Source organism: Leopardus geoffroyi, chromosome C1 (genome assembly GCF_018350155.1).
Source record: "Leopardus geoffroyi isolate Oge1 chromosome C1, O.geoffroyi_Oge1_pat1.0, whole genome shotgun sequence".
In the NCBI taxonomy this organism is placed as follows: domain Eukaryota; kingdom Metazoa; phylum Chordata; class Mammalia; order Carnivora; family Felidae; genus Leopardus; species Leopardus geoffroyi.
The window spans coordinates 98187099-98206868 of record NC_059328.1 but is presented as its reverse complement, the minus strand read 5'-3'; the positions used below and the strand labels follow the sequence as shown (position 1 = coordinate 98206868).

The following is a 19770-nucleotide window of genomic DNA, read 5'->3' as shown; positions in this document are numbered from 1 at the left end:
AGTCCACATTGATACCTTTGGCTTCCTCTTGTCATCAGCATTAACACATCTCCATCAGCAACAAGTCTGTGAGCATTCACCCCAAATATATAAATACGTATAAAACACAAATACATACTTACATATCGTGTAAAATTTTAAAGTATAAATATGTGTACTATACTAGTCATTATGAAATATATGCAAAGCATAAAATAAATAGAAATAGAAACTCTAATATTCCCTTCTCTTAATAGAATTCTTGCTCATCCCCTCATTTTGGAAACATTGCTCTAATGATTTTATGTGTTCAACCTTTCTCTCATTAAATTAGAGAGTTCTCTATTATGAGAAAAATCACCTTATGCATTTGATTTGTTAATCTGACAATAACAGCCACTTCAATATCAGACTGAATTGTTACAAATAAATATCCACTAAAGATATTTTAAGGACTAAAATTATTCCTTAGTCTACCACATTCAATTGAATAATTCTAAGAAAGTAGGTATGTGCAGTGATTTAAAATACTACATTATGCTTTGAATGAAGATTTAAAAATTAGATGAAAAATGCATTTACAGTCATTGTAATATAAAATAATACCAAAGGAATTATTTACCACTGAAAAGTACAATTTTGGATGCTCAAAGATTGGTCTAATCTATAGTGGGAGATTAAGCATTGCCAAAGGAAAGGCATAAATAAGTTTTGAAGTTCAACCAAACATCCTAACAGGGCAAAATTTCTTACAATTATTTTAATTACACAATTTTTCAAACCTAATAATAAAGTTTACAGAATGTTGTGGAGACAGTCTAGAAAACACCTGCAAATTCCTGAGTTAATTTATAAAAATAATTCTTTTCACCAAAATTGGAAAAATGTTTTTATATCTTTATAATTCTCCACATCTGTACATATGAAGATTTGTAAATATGAAATACAGGAGTTAAATTAGGATTAGCTAATTAAAGGGTTATAAATTCACAACTACAGAACTTCTTTCTCTTTTGGCCATGAAACCTATTGAGTATTAACAATACTACGTGACAAAACAGGATAGCATTCTCCTATAGATAGTTCATAATCCAACATGACTAATCAATAAAATGTCAAAATTCAATTAAAATATAACAGACCTTTTCCATTAAGAATTATTAAGGCCTCTAAATCCTAAAATAAGAAAAATAAACTAGAAACATCTCTTAAGCTCCTTCCACTTCTAGACATCTATGAATTGCATAATGGCACAGAATAGTCTTTCTTAAGGTTTAAATTTTCTGTCTTTGAAAATCAAATTAAAAGTTACAAAATAATTATTATTGATAAATGACAAAGGAGAAACTATATCATAATCTGAAATAGCATTTATATCTGTATAATAGACTAATATTATCACGTACACGTTATTCTCTAAATCTTACCGAGTTCACTTGATTTCTGCTGAAGCTTCACGGTAAGTATTTTCAATTGATCTTCACTTTTTTCCAATCTTGTAAAATATTAATTTACATGTAAAACATTCTTTTAATCACAATTCATCTAGTAACTAAAACTGGTGCAATTTAACAATATATCTTTCACAGATTCACCCAATTAAACAATTTTTGAGTACCTACCATGCCATATAGTATAACATTTCAAAATAAGGTATCACTATTATTAATCCATAGTTGTATATTAATTATATCTGCATAAAACCTTAAAGCTTATGGTCACAATTTATCTCTTAGCTATTGACGATAATCAAATTAATGCATCCTAGAACTTTAAAAGAGACTGAAATGTAACTACTGTTACATTGAATTCTGCCTTAGAAACAATATAAATGTGAGAATTGGGCAATCCACTTAACTCTTCTAGCTTTCTGCTTCCTCATCTATAAAACTGAGGTAATTGGGGGCCCCTGGGTGGCTCAGTCAGTTAAGCATCTGACTTCAGCTCAGGTCATATCTCACTGCTGGTGGGTTTGAGCCCTGCATCGGGTTCTATGCTGACAGCTTGGAGCCTGGAGCCTGCTTCAGATTCTGTGTCTACCTCTTTCTCTCCCCTCCCCAGTTCTCTCTCTCTCTTTCCCTCTCTCTCTCTCCCTCTCAAAAATAAATACTTAAAAAAAATTTTTTTAACTGAAATAATTGGAACAGATGATACTTAAGCTAACTTACAATTTCAAAATTTGAAAATCACCTATAAGATCAACAAAGAATATATAAGATGGGCTGAAGTAGAAAAACTAGCTTTTCTTCCACCACCATACATAAGGAGTAGAGAAGAAATACTACTAGGTTCAGGTCATGAATTCACAGAAAAGCGTGTTCCTGTCTTTCATCCTACTAGACTTACTAAACCCTAATGCTAATGGGACAAAAATAGTAACTTAGGCCTCATAACACAGCTTTAAAAATGCACATAAAGTGAAAACAGAGTAAGTTTTTAATTCAAGCTTTAGACAAACTGTTATTTAGATGAAATTCAAATGAATATCTTATATATAATATTCATTAATTCATTAATTTAATAAAAAAATTTTTTGAGTACCTACCCTATACCAGGCTAGTACTAATTTTATACATCAGAGAGATTACAGACCCAAGTAAAACAAACCCACAACCTGGGAAGTTATTTCTATGAGGCTAATAATGATCCACAGTTTAATTAAATATGTCCTATCACTGCATCAGCACTTATGAGCTTGTTTATATAGCTGGACTCTGTGGCCAAGTATGCATGGGAACTATCCTAAAGAATACCTGCTATCTTTTCCCAGGACACCTGCCTACCTAATACAAACTTTTAAAATGTATTCCCATTTTATAAATTAAAAAAGAGACTTACTTGGTTACAGATACTATAGGAATTAGAAGTCACTTGACAATGAATAGAAAATACAGTGAATACTGGAAATAAATTGTTTTTATCCAGCTAAATAAAAATACCTTTACCTTTGCTGTTCTGTTGTCAATAATTCTTTTAAGCTGCAGACAGAAGTTTTAAGTTCAGTAACCACAAATGAATGAGCAGCTTTAGCTTTATTAAATTCTTCCATCTGAGTTTCTTTTTCTCCAGTGAGCTGATATATTTTTTTTGTTGCTACCTGTAAATCTTCCTCTAAAGCCTTCTGAGTAATCTAAATGAAATAAAATACAAAACAAAAGCTATAATCCAAGGGCCTTAAGAAAAAAACTGAATTCATCTGCCTTTGCCGCCTCTCCTCCCTCCTTATTATTCTGTCACCCTCCTCCATTACCCCACCCCGGCCAATTTCAATGCCCATTCAGTATTCCTACTTCAATTTACCATTCTCCCAAAGCCAAACTATAGTCCCAACCTCCCAATGGAGTCTTGTTAGCCCACAGTGTTCTTTCCATTTTTAGAACTACTGTAACAATTTTAGCCTGAATCACTCTGTTGGTATTTAGCAGAGTCTTCTATCTTATACTTTTGATGCGTTTTTACCCAATGTTTCTAATTAAACTATAAGCATTTTGTAGACTGGGATGAAGTTCCGGGTCCTTGTACACAGTATTAGCATTTTATAAGTATTTATTGACTCATAGTGTGAGGCTTATCACACACGAATCAGTTTTTAAATCATACCACACTTCTTTGCAAAGACATTTTAGTATCTTCTAGTTCTGATGTCAAATGATCCTGCTTCTCATTTGATTCTTTTAAGTTTTCATTCTGTAATTCTAAAAAAGAGAGTTGTGGATTGGTAGTACTTAATAAAAAAATATATACCAAGAAAACCAATTATTTGTTCAACTACTTTTCTTTCCTCCATGAGATACTCCAAAATGAAGGAAAATTATGCAAATATAGATGCACTGATATTGGCCATCATCTACTTTTACTGACTTTTCAAGACTATTAACTCCCAAGTACTCACCAGTAAACATGAGGATGTTTGATGCTACATTTTAATAACAGCTAAACAAAGGAAACAATCTAAATATTCAATAGGAGATAAATTATGATGGTACATACACACAATGGCATACCATGTAACCACTATAAAAGATAATGGACTTTATTTATTCCAAATTGGAATACATATTCACAGAATATGTATTAAATAAAAAGGGCAGAATAAAAAGGGCAAGTTTAAATGGTATTTATAGAAATAATGCATATGAAAGGAAACAATACAAAAATATTGCAAGTTATTTACCTCTTAATGGTGAAATTATTCGATACTTTATTTTTATCATTGCACATCTTGATTTTTAGAGTTTTCTAAAATATTACATTTATATATTGAAATATTATGAAAAAAGGCTTTTGACTCTATAGCTAATGTTTATTAAATACTAAATATTACGTACTAGTCTATGTGCTTTATATGTGTGCATTCTACTTTTAAACCTCATGGAAAAAATAGGGTGAAAAAAGAAGTTCATGCTCTTCCCTGGATTCAAATTATTCTATGTCCTCTTACTAGCCACCTAAACTTAGGCATGATAATAACTAGTCTATCACTACTTTTCTCAACTGGAGAAAGAGAATAATCATAGTTATTCATATCTTGAAGGATTAAACAAAATAATGCAACTTAAAATGTTTAACCACAGTGTCTAGCATATATAGTCAACTAGTGTTAACGATTAGTATGATAATGATGGTGTAAACTAGAAACTGGGCCTTAAAAATTCATGGTATTTACAATGCAAGCAGACAAATAATCAATGATAACTGCTGATGGGCACTCACTCAGAAATTCTGGAAATATACAGACGGGGAACCTAAGCCAAAAGGGATCAATAAAAGTTAGAGGTAAGGGGAGACAGACATAAAGAGGGAAAGTTCAAGGAAGGCTTCCAGAAAGTGACAGATCAGTTCAAACATTTGAAAGCCAGTAAGAATTAATAAGAGTAGTGGGAGCTAGGAGAGAAAGAAATATCACAGACAGGTCAAAGAGCATGTACAAAGACAAAAATGAAAGAGACAAGATGACACATCTAAATGTCTAAATGAAATGCATTTCAGTAGCATGAAACATAAAGTAAGAGGGAAGAATCATAGCAATTATGGTTAGAAAAATAACAAGGACAAGATAACAGGATTTATATGACTTGTTCAGAGGTAGTTCAGAAGTCATAAAGACTATGAAAAATGATGAAAGATGCTAGACCACAGAATGTTTCAAGTTCATATTTTTTTAAAGTTCCACTCTGAAAATCTGTGTAGAAATGAAAAGGTTAGTGGTCCACCTCTGAAAACAAAATGGGAAAAATAGATCTGGAGAGAGGAAATGATTACCAAAGACTATGGTGTCTGCTACGGTACTATTTATTATAGTCTGGTAATAAATGTCTCCTCTGAGAAATCATAATCACAAACTAGTACTTCAGCATGTATGAGAACTGAATGTATGCTGCTTGAATGTTCTAAAAAGCTCCAAGCTGAAACTTAATTTGAAATGTCCTTAAGTTCACCCAGGATTCCAGAACTGCTAATGCAAATTTTCTCTGTAGAAATTTACTTCCAATCCAAGTCTTAAAGAAGTTCCACAGATGAAGTTACATGACCTCAAAATCACAAGAGAAAACAAAGCACCATGAGCAGAGTCAGCATAATAAATGAAAGGCGTACTTGGATCTGCAAAAATTTCAGATGTTAGAATTACTGGCTGTGGATTAAAAAAAAAAAAAGTATTATAACATTCTTTAAAAACTAAAAAAGGAAGATATCTATAAACTAAATAAGACTTCTAGAAAAGACTTTTTATTTTTTTTTTAACGTTTATTTATTTTTGAGACAGAGACAGAGCATGAATGGGGGAGGGTCAGAGAGAGAGAGGGAGACACAGAATCTGAAACAGGCTCCAGGCTCTGAGCTGTCAGCACAAAGCCCGGCGCGGGGCTTGAACTCACGAACCGCAAGATCATGACCTGAGCCAAAATCGGACGCTTAACCAACTGAGCCACCCAGGTGCCCCTAGAAATGACATTTATTAAACTGAAACTGAAAATTCCACTGGGGTAATGAGTAAGGTATGTCATTCAAACATTCCTCTAAAAAGGAATAAAAACCCAGGATCAAATATTAAGAATATTAAAATCATTAAGCTCCTGACAAAATCGTAAGAAATTACCAGGACCAAGTGAAGGAGAAAACAGAAACTTGGAGAAGTAAGATAAGCACAGAAGCCCTCTTTTGCCCTGAAAGCATTTGCAGATCCTGGCAAAGTTAGACTTTTGATTTGAAATGAGGTGATGAAAAAATGAGGTCAGGAAAAGAAACATGAAAACCCAAAAAGACTGTATAAGACAAAGAATCCAAGAACTGAGGCGCCTGGGTGGCTCAGTCAATTGAGCGTCCCACTTCGGCTCAGGTCATGATCTTGCACTTCATGGGTTCAAGCCCCATGTCAGGCTCTGTGCTGACATCTCAGAGCCTGGAGCCTACTTCAGATTCTGTGTCTCCCTCTCTCTCTCCACCCCTCCCCAGCTTTCCTTGCTCTCCTCTCACTCTCTCAAAAATAAACAAACATTAAAAAAGGAAAGGAATCCAAGAACTAAACCTCTATACAATAAGCTGAGACACTGTTTATGTAAAGGAAGCCAAAGGAAACCAATCCTCAAGCAGATTTGCAGCCCAGGTTCCCATGACCTGAGTGGTCCAAGGAACCCGAAGCCTTGAAACTGAAGCTCGGAGCCTGGAGCCTGCTTTGGATTCTGTGTCTCGTTCTCTCTCTGCCCCTCTCCCACTTGTGCTCTGTCTCATTCTGTCTCTCAAAAATAAATAATAAATGTAAAAGAAAAAAAAAGAAAATTTGAATAGACCCATAACCACTAAAGAAATTAAATCTTACTCAAAAACCTCCCAACAAACAAGACTCCAGGGCCAGATAGCTTTCCAGGGGAATTCTACCAAACATTTAAATAAGAGTTAATACCTATTCTTTTGAAACTGTTCCAAAAAATACAAATGGCAGAAAAACTTCTAAACTCATTCTATAAGACCAGCCACTATCTTGATTCCAAAACTAGATAAAGACCCCCACTAAAAAGGAGAACCACAGCCTAATTTCCCTGATGAACAACATGGATGCAAAAATTCCCAACAAGATACCAGCAAACCAAATCCAACATTACATTAAAAGAATTATTCACCACGATCAAGTGGGATTTATTCCTGGGATACAGGACTGGTTCAACATCTACAAATCAACCAACATGATACATCACATTAATAAAAAATAAAAAGAACTACATGATCCTCTAAATAGAGAAAAACCATTTGACAGTATACAGCATCCTTTCTTGATAAAAACCCTCAAGAAAGCAGGGACAAAAAGGAACATACCTCAACATCACAAATGCCATATAGGGAAGACCCACAGCTAATATCATCCTCAATGGGGAAAAACTGAGAGCTTTCCCTCTAAGGTCAAGAACATGACAGAGATGTCCACTCTCACCACTGTTGTTCAAGATGGTGTTGGAAGTCCCGGCCTCAACATTCAGACAACAAAAAGAAATACAAGGCATTCAAATCCACATGGAAGAAGTCAACTTTTCACCATTCACAGATGACATGATACTCGACATGAAAAACCCAGAAGACTCCACCAAAAAACTGCTACAACTGATACATGAAATCAGCAAAGTCACAGGATATTAAATCAACGTACAGAAATCTGTGGAATTTCTATACACCAATAATGAAGCAGCAGCAAGAGTAATCAAGGAATTGATCCCATTTACAACTGCACTGAAAACTATAAAATACCGAGGAATAAACTTAACCAAAGAGGTAAAAGATCTATATGCTGAAAACTACAGAAGGCACAAGAAATGAAAAAACATTCCATGCTCATGGATTGGAAGAACAAATATTGTTAAAATGTCAATACTACAGAAAGCAATCTATGTAGTCAATGCAATCCCTATCAAAATAACACCAGCATTCTTCACAGAGCCAGAACAAAGAATTCTAAAATTTGTATGGAACCAGAAAAAACCCTGAATAGCCAAAGTAATGTTAAAAAAAAAAAAAACCAAAGCTGGAGGCATCACAATTCTGGACTTCAAGCTGTATTACAAAGCTGTAATCATCAAGACAGTATGATATTGGCACAAAAACAGACACACGCATCAATGGAACAGAATAGAGAACCCAGAAATAGACCCACAAATGTATGGCCAACTAATCTTTGACAAAGCAGGAAAGAATATCCAGTGGAATAAAGGGAGTCCCTTCAGCATATGATGTTGGGAAAACTGGACAGTGACATGCAGAATGAACCTCGACCACTGTCTTACACAAAAATAAACTCAAAATGGATGAAAGACCTAAATGTAAGACAGAAAATCATCAAAATCCTAGAGGAGAAAACAGGCAATCTTTTTGACCACGGCCACAGCAACTTCTTCTAGACATGTGTCCGGAGGCAAGGGAAACAAAAGCAAAAATAACTATTATATTTTATCAAGATAAAAAGTTTCTGCACAGTGAAGGAAACAATCAACAAAACTAAAAGGCAACCAATGGAATGGAAAAAGATATTTGCAATAACATACTGGATAATTGGTTAGTATCCAAAACCTATAAAGAACTTACCAAACTCAATACCCAAAAAACAAATAACCCAGTGAAGAAATGGGCAGAAGACGTGAACTTTTCCAAAGAGCACATCCAGATGGCTAACAGACACATGAAAAGATGCTCAATATCACTCATCATCAGGGAAATACAAATCAAAACCACAATGAGATACCACCTCACACTGGTCAGAATGGCTAATATTAACAACTCAGGAAACAACAGATGTAGAATTACCCTACAACCCAGCAATTGCACTACTAGGTATTTATCTGAAGGATACAAAAATGCTGATTCAAAGGGGCACATACATCCCAATGTTTATAGTAGCTCTATCAACAACAGCTGTATTATGGAAAGATCCCAAATGTCCATTGACTGACGAATGGATAAAGAAGATGTGGTATATATAAACAATGGAAAATTACTCGGCGATCAAAAAAAATGAAATCTTGCCATTTGCAACAACATGGATGGAACTAAAGTGTACTATGTTAACCGAAATGAGTCAGTCAGAGAAAGATAAATATCGTGTGATTTAACTCATATGTGGAATTTAAGAAACAAAAGAAATGAACATAGGGAAAGGGAAGGAAAAATAAGATAAAAAAAAGAGAAAGAGACAAACCATAAGAGACTCTTAAAGTACAGAGAACAAACTGAAGGTTGCTGGAGGGGTATTGGATGGGGTGGGGGGATGGACTAAAGGGGGAATGGGTATTAAGGAGGGCACTTGCTGGGGTGAGCACTGGGTATTACGTGCAAGTGATGAATCACTAAATTCTACTTATGAAATCATTATTACACTATATGTTAACTTGGATTTAAATAAAATTTTAAAAATAATTTAAATATTTTAAAAATAAATTAAAAAGAAAAGCAAATTAGACACAGAAGGTGGGATTAGGTAACAGGTCAATAGAAGATCTCCCAACTGAAACAAAGAGAAAAAATAAAAGATATACCGCATATGGGACACAATGAAAAGTAACTTAAATGAATACATTTCAGTGCTTATGAGTCTGCAGAATCACAGAGAATTAGTTACTTAGTACCAGGAAATTGTTTCCAGTTTAAATGATAAGATTAAACATTCATTCATCCTAACAACTCTTTAGCTATTATGTACACAGCAATATGCTAGGCATTGAATTACACAGATACTTAATGAAATACAGCCCTGCCTGCAAGACACCCATAGTCACAGATGAGTAATGGTTAAGCCATTCTTAAGAATAAGGAGTTCACTGGAATTTAGGCAAAATATTTGGAGTGGAGGTAAGAGGCTCATTTGTGGTAGAGGAAGTAGCCAAAATCATGATGGAGAGGTAAGAAGAACAAAAAACGTATGGGAAGTTAAACTATTTCATACCTGGAGTATACCGATTTAGTAATGACAGTAATGTAAAATGAGTGGGCATCGTTTCACCCAAACTATGTAATCATTTGCCATGTGAAAAACAATTTTTTTTAAGAGAGAAGTGACAAATATCACAAGATCTATATGATGCTCTAGAAGGTATACAGTATTTCACAAAGTGTATTATGCCTTCCAAGTGCCCTGCCACCTAAACAAGTTTGAAAAATATTCAATAAGGTGGTCTAAACATAACATGACATTCAAGAACCTTCACAATCTGATCCAAACATTCTTTTCCAGTCATGTACCTGAGTTCTCTAAGATATAAACACACAAATCAGTGTTTCAAATATACCCTAACTCTGACACTTCTATGACTTGCACAAGGCATTTCTTCTGCCTACATTCTCCCCTCCAATTCAGTAGAGAAACTTTAATCATCAAAGGTATATTTAGTTTAACAAGCAATGTTCCCTAATACCTTTCCCAATACCTCTAGAGTGTTCCCAGGGTATTCATTCATTCATGAAATATTTATTGAGTATGCTGTGTGCCAAACACTGTTCTAGGCACTTGGAATGCATCAGTAAACAAAAGAAAGAAAATCCCTGTTTTCTTGAAGCATTCTGTTGAAATTCTGAAGAAAGGGACAGTATGGAAAAGTGAAAAGAGCATTATGTACACTGAAAAATCTCCCTAAGTGACTCTATTACACCCTCCTCCAAAGATCCAATCCAGGTTGAGAATTACAGCACTAGAAAGCATTACGACAAAACTGTAATGAAAGCCAAAATTTTAAATATAACAAGAGTAATACACAAGACACATTGTTATATTTTCTTATGTAAATTCTTACTTGTCTTTTCCTCTAATCGATTAACTTTATCTCTGGATTCCTCCAGCAGAAATACCAAATCTTTCATTTCATTTTCTTTCTCAGTATTTTGAAGCAAAAGTAGTGATACCTAAAATGAAATATTTAAATAATACAATATAAATATGAAAAATTAAATATAATACCTTAGCATTTACCATTACCTATGATTATTTATGTACTTGTTTATATGCTTTTCAACTGGTTGTGCCTGGCATTTAGTACATATTTGCATAATAAACATTTACTAAGTGAATGAACAAACTAATATGATCTACCCAATGATCTACCCAATATTATAATATGCATTTCAAGTTAGTACTTAGAATACACAGATAATGAAATAGATATATAATGAAATCTATTGGCTCATTTATTCCATAAATATTATGGAGCACCTACTTCATTCCACAAACCATAATAAGCATTGAGTATACAGAGATAAGGAAACTTACCTTAAAGAAACTCAGAGCCTACACCAGGAGACAACTATACTTGAATATTATTAGTAACAGGACAAAATGTTATATGAATCAGCGTGCGCGTGCACACACGCACGCGCGCGCGCGCACACACACACACACACACACACACACCTAAATCAGTCTTAGAGGATGTAAACAAAAATTAATCCTTCTCAGAGTACTGAATTGAGTCTTGATAGACAAATAGAAATTAATCGAACACAGAAATTAACATTCTAACTCATACAAGAACACAAAGGATCAAGAGATCATGTTTTATTTAAAGAGCTGAAAATATTCAGATGGCTAGAGTATAGAGTCCATGTGAAGAAAAAGGTAAAAGATAAACTTATAAAGACAAGCTGAAGACTCGCAGATTCAAGATGGCAGAAAGACCTCTCTGCCCTGTATTCAATTCCAAATCACCCAAGAAATAACCAGGAGAACAAAGACAGATTCCATTTCCCATGAAACTATGAGACTTCTATGACCCAAACCACGATATGTAACGAAGGAAAGCAGTTAAAAGAATGGAAAATGATGTAGTATAGAAAAGCAAGGTCAAAGCTAAGAGCCTACACAGGGAAGATACTATTGAGAAGCAAAACAATTCAATACCAAAGGACTCCAGAATGTTTCAAGAATTAGAGGCAACAGACACTGTGGAAGGTAGGTATAAAAAAGACTAAGTATAAGGAGGCTATTTGGAAGTCTGTATAAAGAGTATGAAAACCTCCCCAGGTCCACTTAATCCTCCTTTTTCGGACTCTCCTCCTTGATAGCCAATGCAGTCAGAGAACTAACCTGACTAAAGATACAGACGTAGCCATACTGAAAAAGAGAATCTCTAAACCTAGGTTTTCTAATCACAGGGAGGGTTGTAATGAAAGGTCAGCCTGTGGAATAGTAAAACTCATCCTGTCCTTCCTACTCTGCCAGCCTCAATCCAAAATGCCATCAGTCAAGTCTGTATCACCAAGCAGGAATTTGGAGAATTAAAAAAAAAAAAAAAAGTATTATAAATAATGACATTTAGGAGTCCATAGCAAAACACTAGTTGGCCACGCCACCATTTCACAGGGAACCCCACCAATCTATAAGCCCTGCCCATGTACCCAGAACTCCAACAAGCTTTTTAGCACTTCCTTCTTTTTTTGTGTTCTTTATAATACTCACAATTTTAACTTTTAAAAAGGCCTTCTCTCAGAAATCTGGTTTAAAAGTTCAGTTACAATATGGAAAATTATTAAGTCTTTCAAAAGATCTAAGCCTTAACACATAAATTTAACCAGAATTTAAAAATACAAGTATCTTCTCTGTACTTTCCATTAACTTTTGTTACGTTTATTTATTTATTTATTTATTATTATTTTTTTTTTCAACGTTTATTTATTTTTGGGACAGAGAGAGACAGAGCATGAACGGGGGAGGGGCAGAGAGAGAGGGAGACACAGAGTCGGAAACAGGCTCCAGGCTCTGAGCCATCAGCCCAGAGCCCGACGCGGGGCTCGAACTCACGGACCGCGAGATCGTGACCTGGCTGAAGTCGGATGCTTAACCGACTGCACCACCCAGGCGCCCCTTGTTACTATTGTTTAAGTAGATATCCTTGTTATCTATCATTACAAGATATCTTATAAAAAATAAAAAAAAAAACTCTGAAAAAATAGGGGGGAGACAGAAAGAAGGGGATTCCTTTCTATAAAACATTTTCCATTGGTAAGCATGCCTTGAAACTGATTAAGTTGGCATAATAATTGACATTCTTGTGAATGTCAAAGAACACAGACATTATTTTCACATTTTCCACTATGTGACATTAATAGAAAGAAGCAAAAGAGTATTTTAGTTCCCCCTCCTTGGTGTCATTAATAACAAATACATTTCAAAATAAACTGCAAAATAGGAGTTGAGTGGTCAACGATCATCATCTTTACATTTGATAAAATTTTTATCTAAACAAAAATTCTCATATTTTTGCAGCAATGTTACCCACTAATATAAATATTGTAGAAAATTCACTGAGTTTTTAAAAAAGGGTTGCCATTCAGGGCATGCATGTTTGAATCAATGGAAATTAATTCTGCTAGGTAAATGGCTAAGTATTTGGAAATGTATATTTAAAATCTCTCACAGAAATTTATCATGCAGTCTGCAATACAGATTTCTTTTGAAATTTTAAGTATTTTATGAATTAGCAAATACAAAGAATACAAAGAGTTGATTTTTTTAAAAAATACCTGCTTTTCCTTGTCATTTACTTCCTTCTTATATTCCTCTTCAAGGTGTTGGAATTTTTCATGATCTTCCTTTACTTTAAAAATAAAGACGATATACTTTAATATCTTAACAAAATTACACAATAAAATTTAAAGTTTCTGAGACTTTATTTCACCTCCTTATTTATCTAGATACTAAACCTCAAAGTTCTATCAAGTTAAAACTGCTATTTTCTTGCTGTTTAATAAAATATTGAATTTAAATAATATCAAAATACAACAAGAAAATTCTATAGTTTTTATAACAGCAAATATGTAAAAGCTTATACTTTATAACACATTTTTTTAAATAACAGATTTTAAATATATACAGAGTTGACCCTTGAACAACAAACATTAGGGACACTGACAGTTGAAAATCCACGTATACTTCTGACTCCCCAAAAACTGAACTACTAATAGCCTACTGGTGACCAGAAGCCTTACCCATAACATGTTTTGTATGTCATATGTATTATATACTGTATTCTTACACTAAAGTAAGCTAGAGAAAATGTTAAGAAATTCATAAGAAAGAGAAAGTACATTTATAGTACTATGCTGTATTTACTGAAAAAAATCCACAGAAGTGGACCTGCACAGTTCAAATTTGTGTTGTTCAAGTGTCAACTTGTTATTTTATCATGAAACTTTACCAAGAAATGTAAAAATAAGACCAAATCACCCTTCTAAAAAATTAGTACAAACCATAGTAAGTTTGATTTCAGGGAAAATGTAGCTTTGAAGTCAAAAGACTATTTTTAACATACATCAATTCCCTGCCACATTCCACAAGATTTTGAGGGGTTTACAAAACCCTGAGTACGAAATTTAAAAGACCTGTGGAATCAAGCTGAAGCTAGGAAAACATTAAAGGAATCTAATTTTTTATTAGATTTATATATTTTTATTTATTTTTATTTTTTTATATTTTTTATAAACATCAGTAGAGTAATATAAAATTAAATAGGATCCATACATTTAAAATGCATTTCCAATCTGGAATTCTCAGCTTGCCCACGAAGTTCCTCAAAAGCTATTATCATTTTCTGAAATATAAAATTTAACTTTTAAGAATCATACTTACGTTTTTTAAATAGGTTCTTCAAACTATGAAAATATTAATAAATTTGTCTCATGATCACTAGATATAAAACCACTCAACTTTGAATAATGAAATTCCCATAACTTGTAATAATTAAATAACTTACTAAAAATGTATTAAGAGTGCCTACTAAATTAGCTTCCCAGATGCTTAAATGCACTGGAGACATGTTACATACTACCAGACAGCAGCAAAATGATTTTTGGTATTCTAGTCATTTACTTAATAGCCCATATCAAAGTCTATAATTTTACACATTTTTTTGCTTACTTAATTTCTGTCTTCCCCCCACTAAAGTGTAACCTCTGTGAGGTCTCCCTCCTATTAGAGTCCAAATTAACACTTACGTCATCTAGCAGTGTTAAGTTCATTCAGGATTCAACAAATCCTGATTTGCAGATTTGTACGAATTCATTTATTTGTTCAATAAATAGTTACTGAGAATCTACCATGTGCCAGCCACTGTTTTAGGCACTTAGGATATAGGACAAGGTTCTGATAGGGAACTAATTTATATTCCAGGGTAGTGGAAAATACTTACATATACATCTATATCAAATAAATGTCATGTGGCTTTCAGCAAAGTTAAACAAGGTGAGGAGATAGAGAAAAACTGAAAGGAAAGGCATTTTAGATAAAGTAGTAAGGGGGATAATTAAAAAGAGGAGAATGAAGCTTAAGAGTTCTCATAAAGTCTTGGACACAAAAGTTCTAGACAAAGTCAAAGAACCAAGATCATAAAGAGGTTACAAATTTGAGAAACCTAAGAAAGAATGACTATAGCTGAAAAAGCAAAGTGGAAAACAAGAGGGATAAGAAAGGTAAGCAGGAACCAGACACATTAGTAATACTTTGTATTTTTTTTCAAATTAATGGTTATGTAACATAATGTGATAGTCTCTGACATAGAGTTAATACATATTTGATAAATTAAGTTAAATGGTGTCACTAACATGTAAATTCAAAAGCCACTGAATAACAAAACATTAACACACCTAGTACAGAATCTTAATCTTATTGGATATAATCCTATGTCAACAAATAATAATCCTTTTATCAAGAAGAGTTACATATATCTTTGTAGCTATCACTCGATTTTGCTTAGAAATGTCTCTATTTAGCAGTGTCTATGTGGCTCAGTCAGTTAAGCGTCCGACTTCAGCTCAGCTCATGATCTCATGGTTCATGGGTTTGAGTCCTACACATCAGGCTCTGCACTAAAGGCTCGGAGCCTGGAGTCTGGTTCAGATTTTGTGTCTCCCTCTCTCTCTCTCTTTCCCTTCCCTGCTTGTGTGTGCTCGCTCTCTGCCTCTCTCTCTCTCAAAAATAAACGCTTTTTTTAAATGCCTCTGTTTAGAACATTTAACTTTTCACTACGACTTACCTCAATGTTATTATTTAGATCCACATATACTTGCCTAGTTTCTTCCCGTTCATATTCATCTATTAATATAAAATAATTCAGAATTAAATTTAAAATGATTATAATGCCAATAATACTCAAAATGCCTCAAGAAAACATTAAAATATTTAAAATTCTGTTAGTGAAATGTATTAGTATATCCTGAGTCTCTGAAAATAGTATCAAATGTACAGAATTGTTGATTACTATGTTGTACGTCTGAAACTAACATAACGTTGTATGTCAACTATACTTCAGTAACAAGTTTTTTTAAATAAGCTACTTCATAGTAGTCTCACAGCAAGGCACAGCAAGGCATAGTAAGGCATGATTTTATTTCAACCTCAAAAGTTCTAATTTTCTTTTACCGAATTACTACCCATGAATTTATTCAAACTTTGTAAAATATATTTACAGTTTTAGCCTTTAAAATGAGTAGGGATTTAACAATTATTCTATTAAGTACTTTCTCCTGTGTATATTTAGGATTCATAGAGTCCACATGAAAACCAAAGCCCACGATCTCTTGCTCTACTTCTGAGGAGGCAGAAAGGAAGATAAACTTGCTCTTCATGTCTTGAGGTTTAAGAATAGGTGTGGCTCCAGAGAGAAATCCCCTATAAATCCTCTACAACCTTTTTATTTTTCTGGGTGTTTTTTTTTTACCTGAGCAATGATTCCCTCTAGCTATACTGAGGGGAATGAAGGTAGAAGGCAGTACCTTAATTACAAAGCAGTAACAGACAACGTGGCTGTTCCTTTATCATCCCCCCAAATGAGACCAGCATTACATTAAAGCATGTTAAATTTAAAGATGGTAGGGGCGCCTGGGTGGCTCAGTTGGTTAAGCGTCCAACTTCAGCTCAAGTCATGATCTCACAGTCTGTGAGTTTGAGCCCCGCATCAGGCTCTGTGCTGACAGCTCAGAGCCTGGAGCCTGTTTCAGATTCTGTGTCTCCCTCTCTCCCTGACCCTCCCCCATTCATGCTCTGTCTCAAAAATTAATAAACGTTAAAAAAAATGTAAAGAGGGTATTAGTCCCAGATTCTCAGTAACCAGCTGCAAACAAGAGAATAGCAGCTGTCAATGGGAACCCAAATAACCAAAAAGAGGGTACATGAACTATCTTTAGAAGAATGCAGGTGTCCTAAACCCCTAAAAAATAATGGAGAAAGCTCTGGACTTACAGCATATGAAACAGGAACTGAACCAATTTTATCTGAATATTAAAGGGCTGGAAAATTTAAGGAAATAGAGGCAGAATATATCAGCATTTGAACAGAAAGATAGTTCATACTTCTCACTCCATCTATTCTGTTTTATATTCACTACTTTTACACACTTAGTAACACATCTTCTCTATTCCTCAGAAATGATTTGTGCCAAAGAACTGCATTCTACTGCCAACACCTCCAATTTTCCCATTACCAATACCATTAGTACTTCCAAGATACCATCCAGCCATTCTTCCAATAGAAAAGTACTGGGAATTAAATAAAACTACAGAAAAGAACATAAACGGGTATAGATATACTTTACAGTTGTCAGAAGCAAGACCCTATAGGTAGTACAAAGTAGGGACTCTGGTAGCTGTTGAGTGTTCCAATGTGGTAATGTAGTATTGTAAAAATATAACCCTACATTTTCTGTTTTTCTTCTTGATATTTATCTATCCATTGATCTATCTCCCCACCCCCCATTTCACTCCCTTCTCTTTACTACCCTTCCTCCCTCTCCCTTCACACTCTACCCCTCCTCCCCCCCCCCCATACACACACATGCTTTGCCCCAGTTTGGGCAACTAGATCTTTCAGCATTTACTGCCTTAAAGAAGAAATGATTCAGGGGTGTCTGGGTGGCTCAGTCAGTTAAGCATCCGACTTCGGCTCAGGTCATGATCTCATGGCTCATGAGTTCGCGCCCCGCATCACGCTCTGTGCTGACAGCTCAGAGCCTGGAAGCTGCTCCAGATTCTATGTCTCCCTCTCTCTCTGCCCCTCTCCCACTCATACTCTCTATACATATATCAAAAATAAACATTTAAAAAATAATTTAGAAAAAAAAGAGATGATTCAAACAAAAGCAAAGAAAAACTCTTTGGGTTTCAAAACACCAGATTGGGGATTAAGGGAAGGATTCAGGACATAAACACTAGGTTTTTTAAATATATGAGTCAGAACAAAGATTCTCATCCTCTACGTCAAAGAAATATTTACTAATTTGTGGGAGAAAGCCTTTAGAAGGGGAAGCTAAAAGAGCTTGGTAGGTTCTGGCAGACACTTAAGAAAAAGTTCTGGAGCCCTCTACACTCACCACACTAAGCCTCAAGGTTGAGGACCACGAAACCCCCAGCGAGTGTGGGCCAACCAAGAGCAGAGTGAGACTATACTTTTTTCTTCAGTAGGGCTCTAGAAAGATGACAAAACCTAAGAAGAAATGCCTGTGAAGTATATCTAGGCAGATAGGGCTTTAGACAGCTTTCATTACCCTTGTTGCAACACCCGATGCAGCTGAGCATGGTGGGACAAAGCACAGAGAACCAGCAGATATGAATGGGCCCTGAGGACAGAAATGAGGGAGGACCAGCAGCAACCTATGTGGACCAGTTACCGAATACCAGTCGAAACGAGAAAAGTCTCCATGGATAACAAATGTCCTTCTCTACCACATGGCACAATATGGGAACTTCCAAATTTAGATTCAACCCCAGGGGAAGGGGGAAAGTTCCCAAATTTACTAAGATTATGTTTCTTCTATGTTAGCAGCATCAAGGCTTAAGATATTAAAAATTAAGATTTTTTTATATTTTAAGATATCAAAGTGTTATGCATGTTTCAGTTTATTGATTATAATTATGCAGAATCATAGTTTCTACATTTATCAGAGCATCAGAAAACCAGCCAGAAGGGGCAGAGTTACACAAGGTGAAAACTTTACAAACTGCTCAGGGATCTGCCATACAACTGTAAATATAAAAAGAGGATTCAGCCACTAAACCAGAGGAGGTAAATCCAGACTAAAGTCAGTTTATCACCTAGTTTATTTAGTCTGGATAGTTCTTGCTTTTTTCAATGGCATATATGGTGAGAAAACCCACATGAGGCCTACAAAAAAATACTGTCAAACAAAGGAAAGGTAACAACATGAGAGATGTTAAAAGCAATAACCTATCTCTGAAAACAAAGTCTATCTAGAGAACCCAGATGAAGATTTCAGAAAACTATCCAGTATTCTCAACAGAACCAAGAAAATATGGTCAATGAAAGAGGAAGATACAGTGATAAAAGACAGAACAGGCCACAACAGAAATGCAAGAAATGGGATAAATCAAATAGAAAAATAAATGAGGAGGAAAGGGGCAATGAATTGGATGACACTACAAGAGAATTACAGGTTAGAGGCAGAACAGTACAGAATTGATATTTCAAAAGTCAAACTGGAAATATAGGAAACAAACAGGATGAGGGGGAAAATATTAAAACAATTAGAGAAAAGAAGAACTGAAGGCCAACAAACAAGTATTGCCCAAACAAAAATCAGACAGTGCCCATAGATATCATAAAGCTTTCATGAGCTAAAAAAAAAAAAGACCGGTACAGATTGAAATGGTTATACTGACAAAACTGTGAATTATAATGATCAAACACACACACACACACACACACACACACACACACACACACACACACAATATCTAGGTATAGATCTAGGGAACTGTGATTACCCCCATTTCACAGATGAGGAAATTGTGAGACAGAAAATTATGTTATTTTCCAGG

At 34.6% G+C, this 19770-nt stretch overlaps 1 protein-coding gene across 6 annotated transcripts in view; it reads right to left on the bottom strand.

Moving 5' to 3' along the window:
* SYCP1 (synaptonemal complex protein 1) overlaps window positions 1-19770 on the bottom strand; it is a 118632-nt gene that overhangs the window by 77560 nt on the left and 21302 nt on the right. For all 6 annotated transcript variants that reach the window (XM_045478754.1, XM_045478757.1, XM_045478755.1 and 3 more), the window contains 7 exons: window positions 15975-16033; window positions 14465-14534; window positions 13468-13541; window positions 10746-10854; window positions 3580-3674; window positions 2925-3109; window positions 1407-1474 (listed from right to left, as the gene is read on the bottom strand). In XM_045478754.1, the coding sequence (XP_045334710.1) occupies window positions 1407-1474; window positions 2925-3109; window positions 3580-3674; window positions 10746-10854; window positions 13468-13541; window positions 14465-14534; window positions 15975-16033 (660 nt within the window). The remainder of the gene's footprint in view (window positions 1-1406; window positions 1475-2924; window positions 3110-3579; window positions 3675-10745; window positions 10855-13467; window positions 13542-14464; window positions 14535-15974; window positions 16034-19770) is intronic.